General features: G+C 42.2%; 1 protein-coding gene across 1 annotated transcript in view; it reads right to left on the bottom strand.

Moving 5' to 3' along the window:
- Nucleotides 1-16,370: 16,370 nt before the first annotated feature.
- Nucleotides 16,371-25,151, bottom strand: part of DENND6A (DENN domain containing 6A) — a 35,298-nt gene continuing 26,517 nt past the window's right edge. Inside the window, exons 16-20 of the mRNA XM_075833930.1 lie at nt 25,007-25,060; nt 24,810-24,919; nt 22,661-22,763; nt 21,650-21,724; nt 16,371-19,544 (exon numbers count right to left, since the gene is read on the bottom strand). Of these exons, the coding sequence (XP_075690045.1) occupies nt 19,413-19,544; nt 21,650-21,724; nt 22,661-22,763; nt 24,810-24,919; nt 25,007-25,060 (474 nt within the window). The 3' untranslated portion in view covers nt 16,371-19,412. The remainder of the gene's footprint in view (nt 19,545-21,649; nt 21,725-22,660; nt 22,764-24,809; nt 24,920-25,006; nt 25,061-25,151) is intronic.

Consider the following 25,151-nt stretch of genomic DNA (forward strand, 5'->3'; position numbering starts at 1 on the left):
GGAGGAGTCTGCAGGATGGAAGGGGCGGAGTTAGAGAGCTCTGACCACGCCACTTCCAACGATACAGATTCCAGCCCGACAGATCCTACCAGTGTCTGTTGCGCATGCGTTGTTTAGGCGCCCGCAATGATTTGTTGTAGTGTCATTTGAGCATGCGTGCAAGACGTAGCAATGAAACCAGTAAATACTTATGCTTGTGTGTTTAGCGATTTAAAAAACGTAGTGCGATCGAACTACTCAAAACGGCCCACGTACCTTAGGGCTAAAGATAAGGCTATTACTAGATAGTAGGGCCGGTTTATTAATGGCGTCATGAAGTCAAGGTGAAAACTGCGGCAAATTTGTCACAATGGTGCAAGCTCTATGATAAATTGGCGCAATTTGTCATACAGATTCTTTCTTACACCACCTTAAATTTGGCGCTCTTTACGGATCGTTTAAGACACGTCCTTTTTCTAGACACTTTTTAAAGCTGTTGAGAGAGGCGCAAAAAAGTTCTAAAACGTTATAAAGTTGGAGCAATTTCTAATAGAACCTCCCCCCCACCCCCCATGATTTCTGCTGTGTATTACTAGAAGACACTGGGGGAAAGTTAAAGAAACTGGTGCAAAGGACAAGTTGAGTAGTTGCCCATAGCAACCAATCAGATTCCAGGTCTCATTTTTCAAAGGCCCTTAGGAAAAAAAAACAGCAACCTGATTGGTTGCCATGGGCAACAACTTCAATTTTCTTTTGCACCAGTTTTTATAAATCTTCACTGTGTAGAGCTCAACTCAAGGGATAGTTAATAAAACTAGAACAACGGAAATAAGGGGCCACGGTAACCAATATGTTTTTGGACTGTACTGCGGCACCTGCAGATGCAGATTTCCAGCTCCAAAAGGGTGAATAATTTTATTTATTTTTTTACCATACCACACCTGGTCTCCTGTAGCGATGCCTCAATGCTCCCCTGGCTGGCCTCCTGAGATGATATTTCGCCCAATGTGACCATTGCAGCCTATGATCCAGGAGAGGGGTATGATTTTTTTAAAATTTTAACTAGACATAGGGCCTTTTTTTATTCTTCTACTTGTCATTTTTTACAGCAGATTCACAGATTTTCTGCAGCAAAAATCACAGCTGTTGGTATTTGTTGCAAATTTTGACTTTCCCATTGAACTCAAAAGAGAAAATTTGCTCCAAGACTGCAACCATTCTGCAGAATAAATGTAAAATCTACACCATAGGACAATTTCTGTGTGGAAGTTTTCCTAAGGGTATGTGCACACACACTAATTACGTCCGTAATTGACGGACGTATTTCGGCCTCAAGTCCCGGACCGACCACAGTGCAGGGAGCCGGGCTCCTAGCATCATACTTATGTACGATGCTAGGAGTCCCTGCCTCTCCGTGGAACTACTGTCCCGTACTGAAAACATGATTACAGTACGGGACAGTTGTCCTGCAGCGAGGTAGGGACTCCTAGCATCGTACATAACAGCTGCACTCTGTTCGGTCCGGGACTTGCGGCCGAAATACGTCCGTCAATTACGGACGTAATTAGTGTGTGTGCACATACCCTTAGCGTGTGGATGAGATTTGTTAAAAATCTCATCCACTTTGCAGTTACTGCAATATGCTGTGCATTTTCCAAACGCAAATCCAGACAGAAAATATGCAGCAATTCCGCTACGTGTGAATATAGCCTAAGGCTACGTTTACAGGTTGCATCAAGACCGCAGGTAATTCTGCAGGTAAAATTCGCACCTAGATTCCCACGGGCGTTGCACATCTCGGGTGTAAAAAATGGCAGTTTTTCTCATCCGAGGTGCTTCCGTGCTCTGCGCTGCAGGATGCAATATCACGACACTCCCATAGACGAGTCTATGGTGGGATGCGTGAAGCGTGAAAATATAGGACATTGTATATAGGGGTCTTCGTATAAATATTACTCCAAACTCCTATCGCAGTGACCCAGAGTTCATCAAAGGCTGGGAAGAGCTCCTAACTGAAAGCTCTTTAAAATTATTACAATACCTCCTGGAATTTGAAAAGCGGGAATATAATAAAACTGCACAGCAACTTGAGAAAGAGATTGGCGACATTCAGGGTTTCAATTCCCTTAGTGAATTTAACAACTGTGAAATCCAATTGCAAAAAAACATTGAGAAATTACAAGCTGAGATTAAGGAGAGGAAGCACCGTAAATATATCAGAGATCGTAAGGACTTTGATATTGGCCAAGTGTATTCATACAAAACACAATCACAATTCGTCCGTAAACGTGTGCAAGTCTTCACTGACTTCTCTGATTCGGAGGTATCTGGTACTGACGATACTGTACGGTCCCCCAATTCTAAACTGGGCACTAAGCGCAAAAATACTACCAATAGATTCAATTCTTCAAAACGTAGTACAGTACAAACGAGATCTAATACAAAATGCCAGTCATATCCGAACATCACCACCTCCTCTTACTCTCCTTCGTTATCAACTTTTTCAGTACCTATCTCATCTACGGCTGCAAGTGCACTTCCTACACCCCGCATCATTGTAAGCGGTTCCAGTCAAACCCCCATGGTATCCAAATGCCCTACGGGTACTACGACAAATATAAACGGACCACCGAACACTTTTCCTTTTTTAGGGACTACGAACCCTCGATGGAATCTGGGCTAAGATTATCCTCTGTGTCACAGGCACAGAATATAAGTGACCAGATGCAGGTGTATAATATCTCCTCTGCACAATTAAGTGACTCTCAGCTGACACTGTTACGAAAAGGTCTGTCTTTCACCCCCACTCCACTATTTGATGAATTTACCTGGAGCAAAGATGTCAACTTATTTGTTAGAAAAATAGCTCTACATAAATACTTTAAAAATAATACCTTTAATATGGAAGACAGTAACAAAATGGAACGTGATACACTCATGGATCTTGAAAGCCTATTATACGAGAATGAGTTTGGACCTACTACAGCAGTTGGTCCTTTTTCATCACTACGACTGAAATCCAAACTCACTCCACCTTTTTCACAATATGCCCACCTGGACGTTTTCGCTAAACTGGTGTGTGCCGACTTGAAAAAAATTAGACCAGATAAAAAGAGAGCACTCTCTAATCTTAGTAGTATGGAGAGAATAGCTCTGGATGAACTCCGAGACAATGAACACATCACCATTAAGCCCTCTGACAAGGGGGGCAATATTGTCATTATGGATCATGAAGACTATGTAGCCATGGTGCACAAACTGTTGGACGACAGTACTACGTACCTAATTCTGGACAAAAATCCAACGGATCGTTTTTTGAATGAACTCTTTGTTTTACTCGATACAGCCAAGATACAAAATATGATAAGTAACGAGGAATTCAAACGGATTTATAATTCCACCCCTACGTTAGCAACCTTCTATGCTCTGCCTAAGATTCACAAGATGGTCCGCACAATACCAGGGAGACCCATTGTATCTGGTAATGATAGTCTCACCCAGGGCATAAGCATGTACCTGAATGAGATTCTCTCGCCATTTGTCACCTCCCTCCCTTCCTATTTAAGGGACACCAAGGACACCATCAACAGGATCCAAGAGATACATGTCACTCCCTCCACTTTCATAGCCAGTATTGACGTCGAGTCACTTTATACGAATATCCAACACCAATTTGGTCTCACAGCTGTTGCACATTTTCTGGGTACTAAGGGTATACAATTCCATACACACAATAAATTTCTTCTAACACTTCTTCGGTTTCTCCTTACACATAATTATTTCTTATTTGACCATAAATTCTATCAGCAAATCAAAGGAACAGCAATGGGCACTATTTGCGCACCTACGTATGCAAATTTATTTCTGGGGTGGTGGGAAGATACTATGGTTTTCACTGACACACTGGCCTGTTACACCTGTCACATCCTATTCTGGGGGAGATATATCGATGATATTCTCCTCCTATGGGATGGTGACTTTAACACCTTTCATGACTTCATGCATGCACTTAATCTTAATCACATTGGCATGAAATTCACTCATGTTATTCACGAAAAAGAAATCACTTTTTTGGACCTCAAAATCTCCTTGGACCCTGTTGGTGGTGTCCATACTGACATCTCACGCAAATCTACGGCGACCAATAGCCTTTTACATTGGGATAGCTACCACCCCCCTGCTCTTAAAAAAGGAATACCTATCGGACAATATCTTCGTGCTAAACGTAATTGTTCCGATGAGGAGGCTTTTGAACGAGAGTGCAATGGCCTATTTATTAAATTCCTAGCACGGGGCTATCCTAGGAAATGGCTACACAAAGCCTATGCCAGAGCAAGAGCCACTAATAGAACTGATTTACTTTCTGAACACAAATCCGCGAGTATACAACACACTACCGCCGTTACTGGGTCCTGTGGAACTGCCAGTGTCAGATGTATTGGCACTTTTGATACTGGCTCCCAACAGGTTCGTAGTATTCTTGAACGCCATTGGCCAATCCTCTTGTCCGACCCTGACCTCCTGGGATTTGTACCTTCTGTCCCTACCATCACTTACCGCAGAGGTAGGAATCTGCGTGACTACTTGGTGCATAGTCATCACACTGGACCATCCACTGTCTCCAAAAACTGGCTCAAGACATCGGTCATAGGCTCTCATCCATGTGGCCGCTGTTCCTTCTGTCACCTAATGCCTACCACCAAACAGTTCACTAATCCCATTGATAATAGAACTTATCAGGTTAGACAATTCATTAATTGTCGGAGTAAGGGAGTTGTCTACATCGCCAAATGTTCCTGTCCCAAGTTTTATGTGGGCAAGACCATACAGGAGCTGAGGAGGAGAATATCCAAACACCTCAGCACCATTAATAACAGAGAGGATACACCTCTATCTAGACATATACGTTATGTTCATGATGGAGATATCAGTTCGTTGCAGTTTTGGGGCATCGTACAGGTTAAACTTGGCCCAAGAGCGGGTAATTTGGACCGCAAGCTGCTCCAGGAGGAGGCGCGTTGGATCCATCGCATGGGCTCTCTTAGCCCAGGAGGTCTTAATGAGGGCTTCACTTATGCCGCGTTTCTATGAAAACATATGCGCTTATCACGTTACGAATCTAGGCCACTGGCCACTAAAATGGCACTTTTTGCCTATGTACTACGTATGATCATTAGATATCTTGGTACCTGTTTCTTATAAAACAGGACCCTTTTTGAACCAAACATTTATTCTACTCTTTGTACATTAATTCTACTAACTGATCTATGTACTTTAGTTTGTAGGCAACAACTACTCCTACATAATTTTAGCTCTATGTTTAGGAACTGACATAGTCGTGTCTATGCCATCTTTATCAGACCCTCTAGCTACAGAGTAATATAGTTGCTCCATCCGCTCCCAAAAATCGCCACTACACACGCTGGCAGGCTACTAATATAGCTCCTTGGCATATTTAATCTCCTTACGCTGTCTCTGAGTGCAGGCCTGGTTTTGGCGTGCATTCACTCGCAGTGACGTTTATATCTTATCCCTATGCAAGTGTGCGCCTGCTGTGATCTTGCTGGCTGTTATGAGTGATCGGCAATTGTGATATGGGACGTCCACTACTCAATTGGGGGCTCGACTGTTGCCCCCTCTCTGATTGGCCATTATGACTATGACAGTAATTCCACTGTGACAGCCGCTGAAATGTGGGATTTTTTCTCTATCACCTCTACTCTTGCTGCTGCGCAAGCGCGTCAATAGCAAGTAATTGTTAGTAACTTACCTGTTTTCACTTCAATGCGCCTGTGCGCTCTATTCTATCCACATTGGCTAGTTGAATTAGTCAGCCATTGGTGGCGTGGGATGTCCATCATCTATCAGAGGGCTTGTCCCCTGCCCTGTCTCTGATTGGCCGGTGGCCAATCAGGGGAACACGTGGAGCAACTCCATGATACATTTAAACACTGACTTTTCGCCGCGCGCCGTCAGTAGCCCCGATACCCCTGAAGACGCTACATTGTAGCGAAACATGTCGGGGGGGCTTCCTTCCTTGTTTTAAATACTTGTCCTGCTGACTCCTCTAATCTAATTGTGGGCTGAGTGCGACGTGCTGCAGCCGTTGACTCCAGGCCCCTTATACTCTGCACTGTGCCGATTTGTAGTCAGCATTGGACCTTGTTTTAACATCTATGTAGTTTGTTCTTGTTGCATAAACCTAATAAATATATTTTTTATTTTCTATTTTCAATCTTGTGAGTTGGAAAACAGGGCTTCTTTTGCCGGCAGGCAAATCAATTTTTTCAATGTAAACATATGCCCACCAACTACAAGGGTCCTTCCTCTGTATATATCGAAAATATAGGACATGTCCTATTTTCTCACAGACCCTTCACACTGTCCGTGTGAACGGCCATATTGAACTTATAGGTCCGCGTGATGGCTGTTGTCTCAACATTTAACACGTTTGTGTGAATAAGGCCTAATAGTGCGTTTTTTTAAATGTGTTTTTAGGGTATGTTCACACGGCCTATTTATGGACGTAATTCGGGCGTTTTTGCAATGGCGTGAAAGCAATGGGCAGACGTTTGTCTGTTCACACGAGGCGTATATTTACGCGCCGCTGTCAAATGACGGCGCGTAAATAGACGCCCGCGTCAAAGAAGTGACCTGTCACTTCTTTGGCCGTAATTGGAGCCGTTATTCATTGACTCCAATGAATAGCAGCGCCAATTACGTCCGAAATTGACGCGGCGTTCAAGCGCCTGCACATGCCGTTACGGCTGAAATTACGGGGATGTTTTCAGGCTGAAACATCCCCGTAATTTCAGCCGTTACGGACGCCCTCGTGTGAACATACCCTTAGGCGTGGTTTTGACATTTTGATGCGGAAATAGGTGCCTTTTTATGAAACGGATTTTGGTACGTTTATTTTTACAACTAGTCAGATACAATAAGCAAGCGGAAATGCAAGATAAATTGACATCCTGCGAATTTTAAAATACAGGTCAATTTATGTGAAGAAAAAATTGCAACGTGTAGAGATTACTTGAAATCTCATTTACTACGCTGGTGCTGTATTATGCGGAGGATTAGTCACATGAAAATCCACATGTAATGTGCATCATGTGAATTTGGCCTAACTAAAAATTGCTCTATTCTCTTGCCACAGTCTCTGAGATGTAAAGCTGGCCAGACATTGGCTACGGTTGTACCGTTATAACCCATTTACTTGCATCTTGGCAGATTGTACATATTTCTTCAATAGAAATACAACCACACAGCCTACAGAAAGTACATATAGAGCTCCATGATCATGGGAGGAATAACAGCTACACATGAAAACAAAGATGACGCACAGTGGCACATTGCATAGGCCAGTCTTAGGCCTTATTCACACGAACGTGTGCGTTTTGCGCCCGTTGCACTTCGGTGTGTCATCAGTGAATGGTCCATGGCTGCGTGATTTTCACGCATATGCCATCCTTATGACACGCGGTTTTGATGTTTAGAAAAAGAAATGAAGGAAGTGCTTTTATTTTTTCCTGCATTTCTTGATCTACTGTTGCGCGAATCTCGCGCGACACACGGAAGTGCTTCCGTGTGCTGCGCGTGATTTTCACGCACCCATTGACTTCAATGGGTGCGTGATGCGCGAAAAATGCCCAAGTATAGGACATGTCGTGAGTTTTACGCAGCAGACACATCACGGACTGTCTGAACGGCCCCATTCACTAACATAGGTCCGTGCGACGCGTGTGATTTTCACTCGCGTATCACGGACGTTAAACACGTTAGTGTGAATTTCGCCTTAAGGTGATATTACACTGCCCGACGTGGGTCGCGTAAAGGCCCTTATACACCGGCCAATTATCAGGCAAACGAGCGTCCACAGAACGCTCGTTCCCGATAATTTCCCTGTGTCAGAAACCACAAACGCTCGTTCATTGGCTGATTGCATCGTTTTAAATGCCTAAACCATTATCGTTGTCGGCAGCGCATCTCCCTCTGTGAGATGTGCTGCCGACATGATGGAAATGTATGGAGACGAACAATCGTAGTATTGATCGCTCGTCCCTATATATTACTGACCATAGCTCCTTGTGAAAGGAGCAAACAAGCACCAATCAACAAGCTGTATCATTGATCGGCACTCGTTTACACGGCCCATGTCTGCCCGTGTAATATCACCTTAAACGAGCACCAATCGGCGCTCGTTTGCTCCTCTCACAAGGAGCTAGTATGCGGACGAGCGCTCATTACACCGATTGCTCATCCCTATACATTTTTCTCATGCCGGCAGCACATCTCCCTGTTTACACAGATGTGCTGCCAACAAAGATAATAGTTTAGGCATTTAAAACGATACAATCAGCCGATGAATGAGCGTTTGCTCGTTTATCGGCTGATTGTTGCTGTTTACACAGGGCAATTGTCGGGAACGAGTGTTCTGTGTTCGGTGTAAAAGGGCCTTTAAGTACCAACACATGCACCCTACCGATTCTATCTTTTGACATGCTTCAATTTCCAGTCCTATGCCGCCCTGGGCAGAAGAGAATAGAGTGGATGCCGCTGAGCTCGGCGATATACTGTTCAATATACTTTAACGGACTATGACGGCATGGACTGTAAGTGGTTTCTTGAATAGATGATAGTGTTGTAATTCACATAGCCACAGTCACTTCCTTCTACCGAGACTGCGATGAGCATTGCTAAATGAAGCGGAAGTGTGAGGAAACACATGCCACAATATTATACTGCATTATTTATAAAGGTTGGCAGAACCGGACATAGGGGAGGTGGATTATTAAGAGACATTTACCAGTAAAAGAAACACGAATCAATTGTATGCAGAATAAGGCTGGGTTCACACGAGCATGTTCGGTCCGTAAAGGACGGAACGTATTTCGGCCGCAAGTCCCGGACCAAACACAGTGCAGGGAGCCGGGATCCTAGCATCATAGTTATGTACGATGCTAGGAGTCCCTGCCTCGCTGCAGGACAACTGTCCCGTACTGTAATCATGTTTTCAGTACGGGACAGTAGTTCCACGGAGAGGCAGGGACTCCTAGCATCGTACATAAGTATGATGCTAGGAGCAAGGCTCCCTGCACTGTGTTCGGTCCGGGACTTGCGGCCGAAATACGTTCCATCCTTTACGGACCGAACACAGCTCTTGTGAATCCAGCCTCAGAATAAAACCCAGAGCAAAACAATATTTTTTTTTTACGTTTCAGTCCAGACGAATCGTCATCAGAATTTTTTTTCTCCAAAATTCTTTATTTATTTTCAAACAAAGAAAATGAGGAGAGAGAGGGGTTAGGTAGGGGTAGAGGGAAAATGGACTTGGATTTAAAGGGCGAACAAATATAATAAAATCAATTAGATTAGAACAGAAAGAGAAAAGAAAAAATTTCTGCGATACATCTCCTACAGGACATACAACACCATCATTAAATATATTAGCAATAGCATACAGTAGCGTAGGCCATACAATACAAGTAGCAAACAAGCATTTAAAATGTCTCAGAACAGTCAGTGTGCGTATAAGGAATATCAAAACTCTCATAACTAACCTGGAAGGTAATACAATGATAAGACGTAAAACTTCGAAGTGATGTGGTCGTTGTGTGCTCGCCACCAAGTACACCATGGAGACCAGATCTTAAAGAGGCTCTGTCACCAGATTTTGCCACCCCTATCTGCTATTGCAGCATATAGGCGCTGCAATGTAGATTACAGTAACGTTTTTATTTTTCAAAAACGAGCATTTTTGGCCAAGTTATGACCATTTTTGTATTTATGCAAATCAGGTTTGCAAAAGTCCAAGTGGGCGTGTTTACAGTAAAAGTCCAAGTGGGCGTTTTTACTACTTTTACTAGCTGGGCGTTCTGACGAGAAGTATCATCCACTTCTCTTCAGAACGCCCAGCTTCTGGCAGTGCAGATCTGTGACGTCACTCACTTCCTGCCCCAGGTCCTGCATCGTTTCGGCCACATCGGCACCAGAGGCTACAGTTGATTCTGCAGCAGCATCAGCGTTTGCAGGTAAGTAGCTACATCGACTTACCTGCAAACGCCGATGCTGCTGCAGAATCAACTGTAGCCTCTGGTGCCGATGTGTCCTCGCTCGTCTGACACGATGCTGGACCTGTGAGTGACGACACAGCGTGATCTCTCGAGAACACGGCTGTGTCTGCACTGCCAGAAGCTGGGCGTTCTGAAGAGAAGTGGATGATACTTCTCGTCAGAACGCCCAGCTAGTAGCCTCATTTGCATAAATACAAAAATGGTCATAACTTGGCCAAAAATGCTCATTTTTTAAAAATAAAAACGTTACTGTAATCTACATTGCAGCGCCGATCTGCTGCAATAGCAGATAGGGGTTGCAAAATCTGGTGACAGAGCCTCTTTAAGAAATAGGGAATGTGAATGAGTCCCCCCAACTGGATATCTCCTCTAATCTGTAGATATTAAGCCAGTCTCGCAATGCTGGAGGATTACTATCTAGCTAGTGTATAGGTATCAGAGCTCTCGCTATGGTCAACATGTGAGGTAATAAGTTGGTTTTGGGTGGACGGTAGGTCTTGGAAGGTAGAGAAAGCAGCACCATCTCAATTGACAAGGGCGAAGTGAGTAAACCAATGTCTCTCAAAGTATGTTCTATATCAGACCAGAATTTTTGGATTGCGAGACATGTCCACCACATATGGGATATGGATCCACTAGTAGTTTGACATCTCCAGCAGAGATCATTATCTGTGAGGTTTAGACGATACAATGCTTCTGGAGTCCGGTACCATCTAGTGAGAAACTTAGAAGAACTTTTTTGAATACGAATACAACGAGAGAAACCATGGGCATTTTTTATCAAAGCTTTTGAATCTTTTTCTGAGAAGGTGGTACTTAACTCCACGTCCCAAGACCGAACATATGAAGGTTGTTGAAGAGACAAAAACTTAATATACAGTATCGATGAACGTTTCGGAATAGGTTTTGGTAACATGATAAAAGTTTCAAACCAAGAAATATCTCAGGATTTTGTGACTTTGGATAGGAACGTTTTGTCAAGATAAAACAGATGGGCTAGGCCTAGCTGTCTCCCTCCCAGGACCTTGCTCCATTCCGATGAGGTTGGCAAGGTGTGATTGGGCAACAATTGCGACCACGGAATGGACCAGAGGTCTTTCTAAATATTGAAAAGATCTTTGAAATTAGCATCTACCAGAAACGGGAAGATACTGGAAGGCGCTATAGGGGACGGCAAAAGTGACAAATTAAGTTGGGAGTTTAAGTTACGCCATATGGAAATTGTATTCCAAGTAATATGGAACGATAAAACAATCGCTTAATATTATAAAATTAAGAAGGGGCAAATGAATAGGGACCATGTTCATCAAATTTAATACATTAGGCATAATGTAGGTTTTTAATACATCTTTACGTCCCATCCATGAAAGCATCATATGACTTAAGTTGGGATTTCAAGGAGTCTAAAAAGAGGGCATAATTATAAGCAAATAAATGGCCTGGATCGTTGGCCAACCAAATATCCAAGTATTTAATTTTGTGTTCTGAATATTTAAAGGGAGAATCCCGCTTCAGTGTATCAACCAATGTTTTGGCAAGAGAAATATTTAATAGCTCAGACTTGGAATGATTTATTTAAAAAAAAAATTATGTTCACATTTTTCAAAAATGGAAATGAGAGTTGGGAATGCCTGGAGGGGGTTTGATATCAGAACGAATAGGTCGTCCGCAAATGCAGCTGTCTTGTGAGTAGTTCGTCCAACACAAAAAATGCCATCAATCTGTGGGGTCTCCCGTATACACTGAATCAACCACTATGAATAGGGAAGGGGACAATGGCCAGCCCTGTCTTGTCCCATTAGAAATGTGAAAGTCTGACGACAAAGATCCATTTACACGAACCCTTGCAGAAGGGCTAGAGTAGAGTGACAACACCTCCGTCACGAATTGACTAGGGAAGCCAAAGTGCTCCAGGGTTTTAATCAAATATAACAAGCTCACACTGCCGAACACTTTTTCAGTGTCTGTACTAAGAAGTACCAGTGGTAAAAAAAAATTGTTCGGGCATGTCTAATCAGATGTAGAACATTGACGGAGTTGTCCCTTCCCTCACGACCCTTTACGAAGCCAGTTTGCTCGCGGTGAATGATACAAGGGGGAATGGGACCCAATCTTCTTGCCAACACCTTAGCCCAAAGCTATACAACCAGGAGTAATATGTTGTAAAGGCTTCAGCTATGGTTGGTGTGGATGTCACCATTTTAGCCGTGGTTGTCTTAACCTGGGAGATGAAGGACTTATTCACCTGTTTTCTGAGTAAGTACGTCATTAGTTTACTCCTATTTCCATGAGCGTAAAAACGTTGACGGCAACGTAAATGAACCTTAGTTATCAGAATTTTAAAGGGTTTTTCCCCATCTTATAAAGTAACGCATATCACTAGGAAAAATCAGCTAAATCGGCACTGTGGCCCCTTCAACTTCAGGATCGTTTGTGACCCAGAGGTGGGACCCCCACCGATCATAGTGATGACATATCCTAGCAATATGCCATCACTTTATAAAATGGAAATAACCCTTTAATGCAGGTTGAGTTGTGTAGGAAATGTGGCCAAAACACTAGATAGATATTCTGTACCTGATTCAACAAATCTCTCATTGATTTTCATTGGCATGACTGATCCAAGGGAAGTTGTTTAGCTATGGTGAGACAGCATGGAGATCCCACAACTATCATATTGGCACAGGTTAGTACTGACATATTTCACAGGGCTTTAGGTGATGATAAAAATGCAAGTGTTAGGGTATGTGCACACGATAACTGCATTTACGTCTGAAATTACGGAGCTGTTTTCAGGAGAAAACAGCTCCTGAATTTCAGACGTAATTGCTCGTACTCGCGTTTTGCGGGGCGTCCATTACGGACGTAATTTGGAGCTGTTCTTCATTGGCTTCAATGAAAAACGGCTCCCATTACGTCCCAAGAAGTGTCCTGCACTTCTTTGACGAGGCTGTTATTTTACGCGCCGTCTTTTGACAGCGACGCGTAAAATTACAGGTCGTCGGCACAGTACATCGGCAAACCCATTGAAACTCTCGAGACAAAACAGTGTTAGGTTTATGGATTTCACATCACATCCCTAACCAAAATGCTGCTGTGTGAACGAGGCAAAGCCATGTGGTTTCCAACGGATACGTCCTATACTGGCTTTTCGGATGTAATCACATAGGATGTATCTAATGGAGACTCAATGGGTTTTCTTGTACCTTAAATAGTACCATCAGCTCTGCTAACAGGTCCGTATTAGTAAATACTTATTATTCACTATGAAAGAACAACCCTACAGGAAAAAAAAAAAAAAAAAAAAAAGATTCTACAGAATTGTTATTTTATGTTGAATAAAAGTTTTAATAAGACCGAAAACGGACATCTGACAATCGGATCCTCTTTAGGCCAGAAGTGGCAAGTGTGTACGCAGCTCTACATAATAAACTTCCATAAAACCAGCTGGTTATAAAGTCGACTCACAGATCAGTAAATATAAAAGGGATTTTATTCAGTTTTAGAAAAACACACATTCCTAAATGCAGTGGCCGCGTTAGCGTCAGTCCATGTAACATGCTTATGTAGATTACCGTACAATGTTTCAGCAGAGACAGACAATCTTTGTTAAAAAATAGTTCTGTAACAAAAACTATTAATATCCAGACAGCCAATGAAGCGCGTGTATTTATAATGCACTAGGGATGAAAAACATTCAGGTTTAGCGATATGGTCAATAAAATATACATTTGTTAGGAAAGTCCTGCTGAAAGCAGCATATAGCATACACATCTTCAGAATAGGAAATAAAAATTACTTATAAATTGTAACAACTCATAAGGCCGGATTCTTACGAGCGTTGCTTTTCACATCCGAGGTGCATCCGTGCTCTGCCGTTATCACGCATCCACCATAGACTAGAGTTTATGGAGGGATGCGTGAAAAAATAGGACAGGTCCTATTTTCTCATGGACCCTTCACACGGTCCGTTAAAACAACAGCACCATTGAATCACATAGATCCATGTGACGGCTGTTGTTTTAACGGCCGTATAAGGGTATGTTCACACGGCTTGTTTTCGGGCCCGAAACGGCAAAAAATAAATAAAAATCAGAAGCAGAACGCCTCCAAACATCTGCCATTGATTTCAATGGGAAAACCGGTGTTCTGTTCCGACGGGCAGTTTTTTTTACACGGCAGTTCTGAAAAACGGCCGTGAAAAAGAAGTGCATGTCACTTCTTGAGCCGTTTTTCATCGACTCTATAGAAAAACAGCTCCAAAAAACGGCCGCGAAAAACGCGAGTTGCTAAAGAATACGGCTGAAAACCAGAAGCTGTTTTTCCTTCAAAACAGCTCCGTATTTTCAGACGTTTTTTGCTCAGAGTGTGCATATACCATAACACGTTCATGTGAATGCGGCCTAAGGCCAGATTCACACGAGCGTGTGCGTTTTGCGCGTGCAAAAGGCACTTAACAGCTCCGTGTGTCATCACCATATGATGCGCGGCTGCGTGATTTTCGCGCAGCCGCCATCATTATGACACTCTGTTTGTATGTTTGTAAACAGAAAAGCACGTGGTGCTTTTCTGTTTTCAATCATACTTTTCACTGCTGTTGCGCGAATAACGCGCGTCCCACGGAAGTGCTTCCATGTGGTGCGCGTGATTTTCACGCACCCATTGACTTCAATGAGTGCGTGATGCGCGAAAAACGCACAAATATAGGACATGTCGTGAGTTTTACACAGCGGATTCACACTGCGCAAAAATCACTGACTGTCTGCTCGGCCCCATAGACTAACATAGGTCCGTGCGAGGCGCGTGAAAATCACGCGCGTTGCACGGACGTTTTTTACGTTCGTCTGAATAAGCCCTAACTCTGCTAAGGCATCACGGAGAGCAACCAAAAAAGAAGAAACTATAAAAAAAACACCACGTCACGGATCTACTGTTCTTATTGGATCACTAAAAACATGGAGAGAAAAAAAACAAAAAGAAAAAAAATAAAATAGTGAGTGTGTGTGCAATTTATTTTTTCTCCAGTTTTTGTTTTTTTGCAGCAGTAATTTAAAATGATCTAATGAATGTATTGCTTTACATAACTTTACACCGTGATCCTCCAGAATGTCATCATTAAGATGGTGCCGCGTAAACTTTTGTTCGTGGTTCCACTCCCGTCTAGCCCTCCTACATTACATTATTTAACAGTGTCCCCACCATTTCAAGGGTACGTTCACACAGCTTATTTTCAGGCGTATTTTAAAACGTAAAACGCTGGTATTGAATTCAAAATACGCCCCGTAAAAAAAGACGTGACATGATGCTACTTGAAGCGTTTTACAATCTGATTTGCCATTGACACTACAAAAAAAACTTCGAAAATACGCCTACAAAAATTAAAAAAATGCTTTGAAAATCAACTCCAAAAACGCCTGGATTTAGAGGCTCTTTTCTTGCAGTCAACATTGTATTTTTCTTGCCCCAAACATAAGTAGTGTGAACATACCCTAGTGGTCATGTGTCTATATAAAGTCTATGTAGCTCTGCATGCCTCAGATTTCACAAGGTGAATCCACGTGAATGTCCAAAAAAAATAAAAAATACATTTTTAGAATACAACTTTTTTTTTTAACGTAAAATTTGAGGTATGCACCACTGGATGCCATATAGTGGAGGTATTCGCCCCTGACAGCATAGCTTTTAGGGGCGAATATCCCTCAGAATAAGGTGCCATATGGAGCCAGAAATAATCCATGTGCCGCCATTCAGACAAAGCAGTCTGCACGAGGCCCAATAGTTATGGGGTAGGACAGACAGTCCTGCAATGTCTGCTGTCAGGGGACACATGGGCTGACAGACTGGATTTTTCTGCCGTACCAAACGGCATGACTAAAGCTGGCTATAGGCTGTATGTAATCGCGGTTTGCCGCCTATTGTATCCACCAGAGATCAGTGGTGTAATTAGTGTCTAGCAGACGCTTATCTTCCCAAACTCCATTCACATATCGTGTTTGTAGGGGAGATGGGGCTGAGCGGCATCCAATGCCTATGTTGATTTTTATACTAGTTTAATCTTAATTAAAATGTCTGGTAAAACAAAGCAATGAACAAGAATATTTTCTAAGTTAACATGGACTCTAACTCATGAATTAATGACAATCAGCTACAGGACACTACTTCAATAATGGAATAAAAGCATAAAACAGTGACACCTACAGGTTATGAGCGAATATTGCAAATAGACTCAGAACTGATCGAGATTTGTTCATGATATTCCATAAATATTGTTCTATGCAGAAAAAATTTACAAAATTAAAAGTAAAATAAACAGATCAGTTGTCGAGAAGATGTTTTATTAGTAATATACATAACATCTGTTTGTGAAGGATTTAAAAAAATAAAAAGACCACAGATGCAACAAAAATGTTAGCAGTAAAACTTTGGAGTTGACATAAAAAATTAAATCTTTTCATATGTGCTGAGTGCATATGAATCAGAATAATTGATCGGTTCCACGTACTCTGTCTTAAAGTGAATTATTTAAAGGGGCCTTCTTGTCAATAACATTTATTACCTATCCACTAGATAGGTGATGGTCGGTGTCTGCCTGCCGGGGACCACCAAAAGTTTTATAACGAGGGACCATAGTTCCGGTCCCCATCCACCTGAGCGTCCACAGTGGTCTTTTCTCTACCTCCCATAGAGTTGTATAGATAAGAAGCTAATGCTTGATCGCTGTTCCATACAACACATTCTTGCCATGGACATGGTGGGCAGGGGACAGGGGTTCCCCATTCTAGCAATCCACCGGGGTCATTGCAAAAGGTCTGTAAATGTTATCGTATGGAGTGCCCCTTTAATCTCCCCTCTTCTGGATGTTTGGCTTATATAAAACATTCGATAAAGCAATATCACATATACGGGTTCTCAACACCATAGTGTGTATCTGGATTACAAGTTAACACTAAAGTACTTGGGAACCCCTCGGCGTCATGGTAGCATTTAGGCTGCAAAAGCACATATCATAGTGGTCACTTGCCATAAAGAAACTATATCAAATTTGTGCGAGGATTCCTGACATTCTAAAAATTCATGTAGGAACCAGCTATGCCAGGCTGACAGATTAACCACCTGGTATAATCAGTGTAGACCTGTCAATCACATTATAGAACATAGGTTCTGGAAAAAAAAAAAAAAAAGTTTTATGTGGTTTTTAACAACTTTTTTTTTTTACCTTTTAAAGATACAGGTTCCATGTATCATGTATATATATATATATATATATATATATATAAATAAATAAAAGCTGTATTATTCTGTCAAAGCCGATTCTGTCAGTACAGCTAAACTGACGGCTCGGCTGAATGCTGATCCTGCGCGTCTCTGACACTCAAGATCCGGCTAATACCGATCGCATCTGAGTTCATAACTTAAATGTGATCATTGTCAGCTGGATCCTGTGTGTCAGAGACAAGCAGGACCCGATCTCAGCCGAGCCGTCACTTACGCTGAACTGACAGAAGTGGTTTTGTTCCGTCAAAGCCGATTCCATGTATACATGATTACTTTTAAAGATACAGCTCCTATGTATGATATTCTTTTTTATAAAGTCTCCGCATTGCAACTTCTGGTGTACTAAACATCCAAAATAAGTAAAAAGTTCAGCTCCACTGTTACCATCTAGTATACATATCATCAGTGCAATGTATATTGTAAAGCTTTGTGCTTTGTGTAATGCTGCAAATATTAGGTTTTGAAAGGACTGTATGAACAGCGTCCTTCTGATACGAGACACCAAGTATGGCTTGTAAACCTGGTTGGACAAATCCCAAAAAATAAATTTATTGCTGCAAAACCCTATATTACTAACTAAATGGACAGTGATATCACCGCATGGTAAAATATGCATTTAAAATCCAATAAATTACATGTAATGTGAAGATACTTCTCAGTCAGTCAAATTCTAATGGAATTTTAAAATAGTTAAGACGATTATAATGTTTCAAATTGTAACAGTCCGTGTTTAGGAATGAACGCATTATACATGGTTTATGCCCCTAAAAAGCAAATCTTGCTTGTATACATAATGTCCACAAAAACCAAAATGAATCTAACTGCCTTGGGCTTCGTTCAGATACGGGTCGGGCTTCCGTCCATGGGTTCCGTTAGACCTTTCCGTCAGGGGAACCCATAGCTTCGCATTACTATTGATTTCACCGGTAATGCTTCAGTTGCCAATGGTTTCCGTTTGTTTTTGTTCTGTAAGGTTTCCATTCTCTTTGCGGAAACAATAGAGTAGTCGACTGCGTTATTGATTCCACCAAATAAACGGAAACCTTTTGCAACGGAAGCATTACCATTGGGATCAATGGTAATGAAAACGTAAGCTATGGTTTCCGTTCATGGGTTCCCCTGACGGAAAGGCCCAACGGAACCAACGAAAGCCTAACGCAGATGTGAACATAGCCTACAAGAAGAACTAGTCCGCTCTCTTGACATAAAACAATAACACCTAAGGAGTGCCTTTTCTTAGAACCCTGCATTGTGCGGTCCCTCTGTTATGCCTCCTGGAAATGTTGGATTAAATTGACAACTGGGTGTTACCATTCGCCTCAATGGGGCGTGACCCTATACACTGTCCAATCATCGCCAAGTGCCGACATATCGTATTGAAAAAGGGAATGATAACTGCCAGCTGTAAATTTATTCATACATTTCCAGGAGGAATAATAGAGGATTATAACTAAGAGTTCTAAGAAAAGAGGCTCCAGAATTGTGTTTAAGAAGTATTTACTAAAACAGACCGGAGAGCGGATAGGTCCTTTTTAATTCCAGTCTGGTCATAACGCATGAGCTAAACACCGTGTATGCACCTACGCACACGCTCATACAGTATACGACTAAAGGCGCTACTGATGGCGTTATTGACGTTCATGATCAGATTTCGGCTTAATTTACTTATGAACATGGTCAATTGTAGGCCAGTGTCAGGAAGTTCAATAAAGGATAGGTGAAAAAAAAAAAAAAATTGAGGCTCTGGATTTTCCCTGCCACATTCGGATATCCTATCCTATTAAGTGCATAAAACAAGGAAAACAAGAGCTTTAAATATTTCATGATCCAGATTTCATTGACGATCCAATGTCCAACATGGTTTTGCCTTCCTCTGTGTCCACAACGGACTGTATCTATAGCACAACATTATAAAAATATACCAGATACGGATTCTGCTCTAGGTACAGGTGTAAAGCGCCCTCCGGCTTCACAATCTGACACCAACAGTCAGTGTTCGTAGAAATAAAAGGATGGATGGCCATGGCTGGACAATGCTGTACTCCTATGGTTTGTCAATGTCTTATTGCCTTGACCCCATAGGATTCATGAGCTGGTGGTTTTCAGCAAGATCTCTTGCAAGTCGTCGGGCAGTTCCTGAATGATGGTGTCCACCTGTCCTTGTAGCTTCTGTAATACGTCCGCACTTACAGGCAGGTGTTCTTTTTGTGCGAAAGCCTGTCAACGTCAACACTGATTAGATTGGGGTTTAGAAGGTAAATTATCTATAAAATTATTGGACATGTTTAAAGGGAATGTGTCGCTAGAACATTTTTTTTTTTAGTTAAACAGTTAGTATATAAATGATTACACATTGTTCTAATTTTTTCACAAGTCAGGAAATATTATAAATTAGATTCTAATTTATAACATTTCCATGTGCTGGTCACTAGAGGGAGCAGTTCCCAAAATTGCAGCATTGGCATGTGGTAAAGCAACCTCATTGCTTTATGCTGCAAAATTGAAGACACACTCGCTCTAGCGTCCTCAAACAATCCCCCCTCCTTTATCCTGGCTAGTGCCAGGAGAAAGGAGGGGGTTGAATGTTCAAACCTCCTACACTGTGTGCCGCCATTTTTTGAGCGAATGCACAGTGTAGGAGGATTAGATACAGTGGTAATCACACAGTATAACACGAACATACACAAACATAACTTAACTGCTCCTGCCGCTGCTGCCTCCGCTCCTAGTCCGAACATATGGCCGGAAGCCGCGACCGGAAGTAGTCGTCTTACTGTCCGGCCGCGGCTTCCAGTCCACATGAAAATGGCGTTGGATGTCGCTCTGTCGAAGACCTTCCTTTTGGTCTGTGTGTACGGCATGCACCGTTCCCACACAGATGGCGTACGCTATAGTGAATGGAATGGCTCCCGTTCGCATTCTCTATGGGGATGTATGTGCCGTATTCCATCTCTGTATGGGTCGTTAATCGACACATACAGAGATTTTTAAAAAAATGGCAGCCCCCATAGAGAAGTAAAAAAAAGAAAAAAAGTACAACACAAAAACACAAATAAATAAAATGTATTTTAATGACAAACTAAAAGCAATAACATAAAAAAAAAAAAAAAAATTACGTGACACCTTCCCTTTAAAGGGGTTGTACAGGATTATATGGCGGGTTTCTTCCAAAAACAGCATCAAACCTGTCCATAGGTTGCGAGTAATTTTGCAACACGGCCATATTCACTGCAATAGAGCTGCGTTGTAATACCACACACAACCTATGGACAGGTGTGGCGCTGTTTATGAAAGAAAGCAGACATGCTTTTCTAATTCCGTACAATATCTTTAAGGTCAACTACTTATTGACACTCGGTCTTGCAATGTAGATATCTCCAGTATTCCTCCACAGCGGAACACCAAGACTGAAGGGTGAATCACCACATCACAATCACCTGTATAAAGAAACACTCCCTTATGCTGGAGATCCCAGAATGCAGAAAAGGATCACGACTAGGCGACTCCTGCCACGTATGATGCTGTGGCGGAAGCAGGCTAGAACAACTCTTGAGATCTTCAGTTATAAGAGCTAAAAGAAAATAGGAGGTTTCGGAGTATGGGACAACTCCTAACTGGGCACAAACACAAAAAACAAAAAAAACAGTTGAAGGCCGGATTCAGACAGCCGTAATATATATGTCCTCAGGACGCGGAGCATTTGTGTTTCTACAAAACGAAAACCTAGTTCACCACGGTCACCCCATGGTGATCTAAGTTGAGTTCAGTAGGACTATGGGGGGGCCTGAGTAGTCCATAATATGAACACAAAAATTTGGCTGTAATATGGTCCTCAAAAACAATTGATAGGATAGGCGATAATTGTCTGATCGCTCGGGGCACCACCGATCGTGAGAATGAGGGTGCTGAACACCTGTTCCCGCTCACTGCACACCCCGCAATGAGGCTCTTGAATGAAGCGGCAGACGAGCATACGCTTCTTCATCTCGATTCAGTGTCTATGGGACTGATGGAACCAGACGAGCACTGTACTCGGCTGTTTCGTCATTCCCATAGACTTAGAATGGAGCGGAGGCAAGCATACATGCTTAAGCGCCACTCAATTCAAAGCCCTCGACCACAGTGAGAAAGAAATGGGATTTCGAGACCCCCATTCTTCCAGTCAGTGGGGCTCCCAGTGGTGAGACAATTGTCACCTATCTTGTGGATAGGGGATAGTCGATTCTAGTACATGCATCAAACGATACTTAGTGCAACAACAAATCCATTATCTCCCCAAAAAGATCTTAATAAGGGAAGACGTTATAGTTACGGATACTCACCAGTTTATTTTTAATCTTCAACACCAAATCCACAGACTCTACTTCAGAGTGTTTCTGAACCCAGATGAGCAAATCCTAAAATATAAATACAAACCAATGACGACTCAAATCCCATTAACAATACCAGTTTATTACAGAATTTGAATTTAAACCCAAAAATTGTAATAGACCAACAAAAAATTTAATTGAAATTCAGACTCCAATATGAGCCAACAATGTGCCAGGCTTGGTAGGGTCCATTCACATTGTACGTGGGAGCTATATGTTGGGAGGATTTCCCGATGTATACCTCTGACACATGCCACTGTATAGACATGCCAGCCCGATGCCAAAAGGACACTCCAGGTGCGTATACCGGAAAGACACTGCAATCTTTGTAGTGAGAATACCGCACTTACGTAACACCAGTTGCAAGAATTAACCAAGTTGGATGTCCACAATTGTGTATCAATAACACACCACCAGCAATCTGCATTTTGTAGAGGAAGATGGTGGCCAGTTCCTAGCAATGGAGCATTAGTGAGGTAAAACGTATCTGTCTTATGGACGTATAGCCATGGCATTGACTCGTATTTGTTAGGATATCATATAGATGCTTTACTATTACCCAAAGGGCTTATTCAGACGAACGTGTAATACATCCGTGCAACGCGCGTGATTTTCACGCGCCTCGCGCGGACATGTGTTGGTCACTGGGGCCGTTCTTATAGTCCGTGATTTTCACGCAGCGTGTGTCCGCTGCGTAAAACTCACAACATGTCCTATATTTGTGCGTTTTTCGCGAATCACGCACCCATTGAAGTCAATGGGTGCGTGAAAATCACGCAGCCACGCATCATTATACGCTGCTTACAAACGGAGCTATGTATCTTTTGCGCGCGCAAAACCCAGAGTTTTTTGCGCGCGCAAAACACACACGCTCGTGTGAATCCGGCCAAAATGTAAGATTCTGAAAGAGAATTGTATTATTAGTACCGCTTTAGACAGCACGGAGTCGTCAGATGAGATTACCTCATTACAAAGCGCTTCTAGTTGAAGAGCCTCAAGTTTCTGCATCATTTCTTTTCTGCGCGCTCTGAACCATCCGTCAAAGTTTGGTGAACGCAAGAAATGCCTTTTAAAAGAGAGAAATGTTTACAACTAAGAACGGTCATGTGTCAAGCTTTTTTTCCATGCAGGGGTTAAGTACAAGTGTGAAGTAAAGTTACAAAGTAATGAAAAAAGAAAAATGGTGTATCCAACATTAAGAACCCTAGAGGTTTGAAACGCGTAAGCGTGGTTCCGGGATTATCATTTTAATAGTTTTTAAAATTACCAAATAAAACCTTTTTTTTTTTTTTACAAGAGTGCTGGATACACCATTTTTCTTTTCTCATTGTCTTGTATACCTGCTGTCGACTCAGGATGAGTATGGACTAACGTAGTGGAAACGCGGTGAGCGAACCCGTGTTTATTTTTTTCTATTGTTTTGCAAAGTTACAAAGTGCTTACACTCAGTGGCTACAGGAGGAACCAGTAAGGGTCTATTCACATCTGTGTAGGAGACCCTGTCGCAGATCCGGTCAAGAATACCAGACAAAGTAGCAAAGTATGTTATTCCCCCAGAAATAGCTCCAAATTGTCTACAGGCTGTGTCTGGTATTGCAGCCAAGCCCCATTCAACTTTTTTCTAATATCAGATAACTCCATTTAGATTTCTACAGATCCTCATTAAATCTCGGTGACCCGTTTATAAAATGGCGTTTTAACGAATGGTGTAACGTAAGAAAAACTTCCGATGTTCCTTGAAAGTCCACTTTGGCTTCGATTTGCTGCTTGACATGTTTTACAAATTAAATTTCAAAGGGCCGATTATTGCCGACTGAAATCTGTCCCATCACACAATCTGTTTCCATACAGTAGGTGGCACGGAGTTCACGGACCGTCTGCAAGTTTCCATACCTGGCAGCTTGTGGTCTACTATCAGGTGTTTGGGGCAACTGCTTGGAATGCAAAGGTTATGTTAATGCCACTTGTGCAAATCACAAATGTATTAATTGAAGTAAAACTTTGTTTTTAAGAGAACCTGCTACCAAAAATTAAAGGGGGTTTCTGAAACTAAAATTCTTCTAAACAGTGGTTTGCAATATACTTGCATTTTGAAAACCATCTCGATTTCCAGTTCGATCACGGGTCACGTGATAGCGCTCTAGACTATAATTGTCGTGGCTCACATGATGCTTTTCTTCCTATTTAGTCTTCAAATGTACAGGACGTCATCAGTGACATCCCGTACAAGTGGCGGAGTTTGCTGGAGCATGCGTGGCCAAAACACCATTGGTTTGACCCAAGCATGATCAATAAATTGCTGCCAGTCCGCCTGCGTGAAGCGTCTTTCCAGCTGAAGTGGAGGGAGGAACAGTGACAGGGGAGGAGGGTGCAGTGTTGCATGCAGGGAAATGTAGTTTTTAGCGTCATGCTGAAACTACAGTCACGTCCCAAAATAGTAAGAAAATAAAAGAAAACGACAGTGCGCACTCAGAACTCTTCATGTTTCTTGGAAGTCAAAAATGCCAAGTTATCATGTGAAAGTGTAAAAGACCTCACAGAAACAGGACGGGCATACGTGGCACAATGTAATACAACCTACTGATGAGCATTTTAGGAAATTGTTGAAAGCGTGCAATTGAGCCCTGTAGTTCAGAACACTCAATGTACATCTGTAAATGTCGTATATGTAATAAATGTGACACGTTCACTTAAAATATCAAAAAACAAAAAAAACGTTGCCCTTCCCGTTTGACAGATGGATCCTGAATAGGTCAGTGATCCGTCGTTCCCATGGGGACACAATGTATAAATCAATCTGCTGACTTGCGATCACAAATAACTGAAATGAAGAGCAATTGAATGTCGGCTTTGTGTGTGAGTGCCACTTATCTAAAAGGAAACAGATGGCCAAGTTAACGGGCACATGTCTTGACTACGTTTGTGCTGGCAAGAGTACACGCTTGAGGTTATGGGTGATGCCATTCTGAGAGCTTGTGTTTAAGATTTTCATTGTGTAGAATAGAAATAGTGAAATGAACCACATTGGAAAGGAGTATTTTCTACATTGCATGCCACCTCAAATCACATGTGTTAAAAAGAAGCCATTATATCACCAGAGAACTATAACAACCTGTACAGGCCAATCCAGTCTCCTTTTAACCGAGAGGTGAGTTGAGGTCCTGCCTTCTCTAACGTCTTCATAAACTCCTCCTGACTGAAGGGTTTAAGCTGTGGAGGACTCTACGGAGAGAATACATGGAGACAATGGTAACCATCCAACAAATAAAACAATTGTAAAACAAAATGACAAGGCGCAGCACGACTAACCTTCCACGCAGAGATGCTCTTCAGTAGAGGCATCAGACTGGCCACATATCGTTCCTATAGACAGACAAGGTTAATACATATGCCGCCAGAGTATTGTGGTCATTTGCTCAGTCACCATTAGCATTTGCTAGGAGAAACTATACTG

The sequence above is a fragment of the Rhinoderma darwinii genome, chromosome 7 (genome assembly GCF_050947455.1).
Source record: "Rhinoderma darwinii isolate aRhiDar2 chromosome 7, aRhiDar2.hap1, whole genome shotgun sequence".
Lineage (NCBI taxonomy): Eukaryota > Metazoa > Chordata > Amphibia > Anura > Rhinodermatidae > Rhinoderma > Rhinoderma darwinii.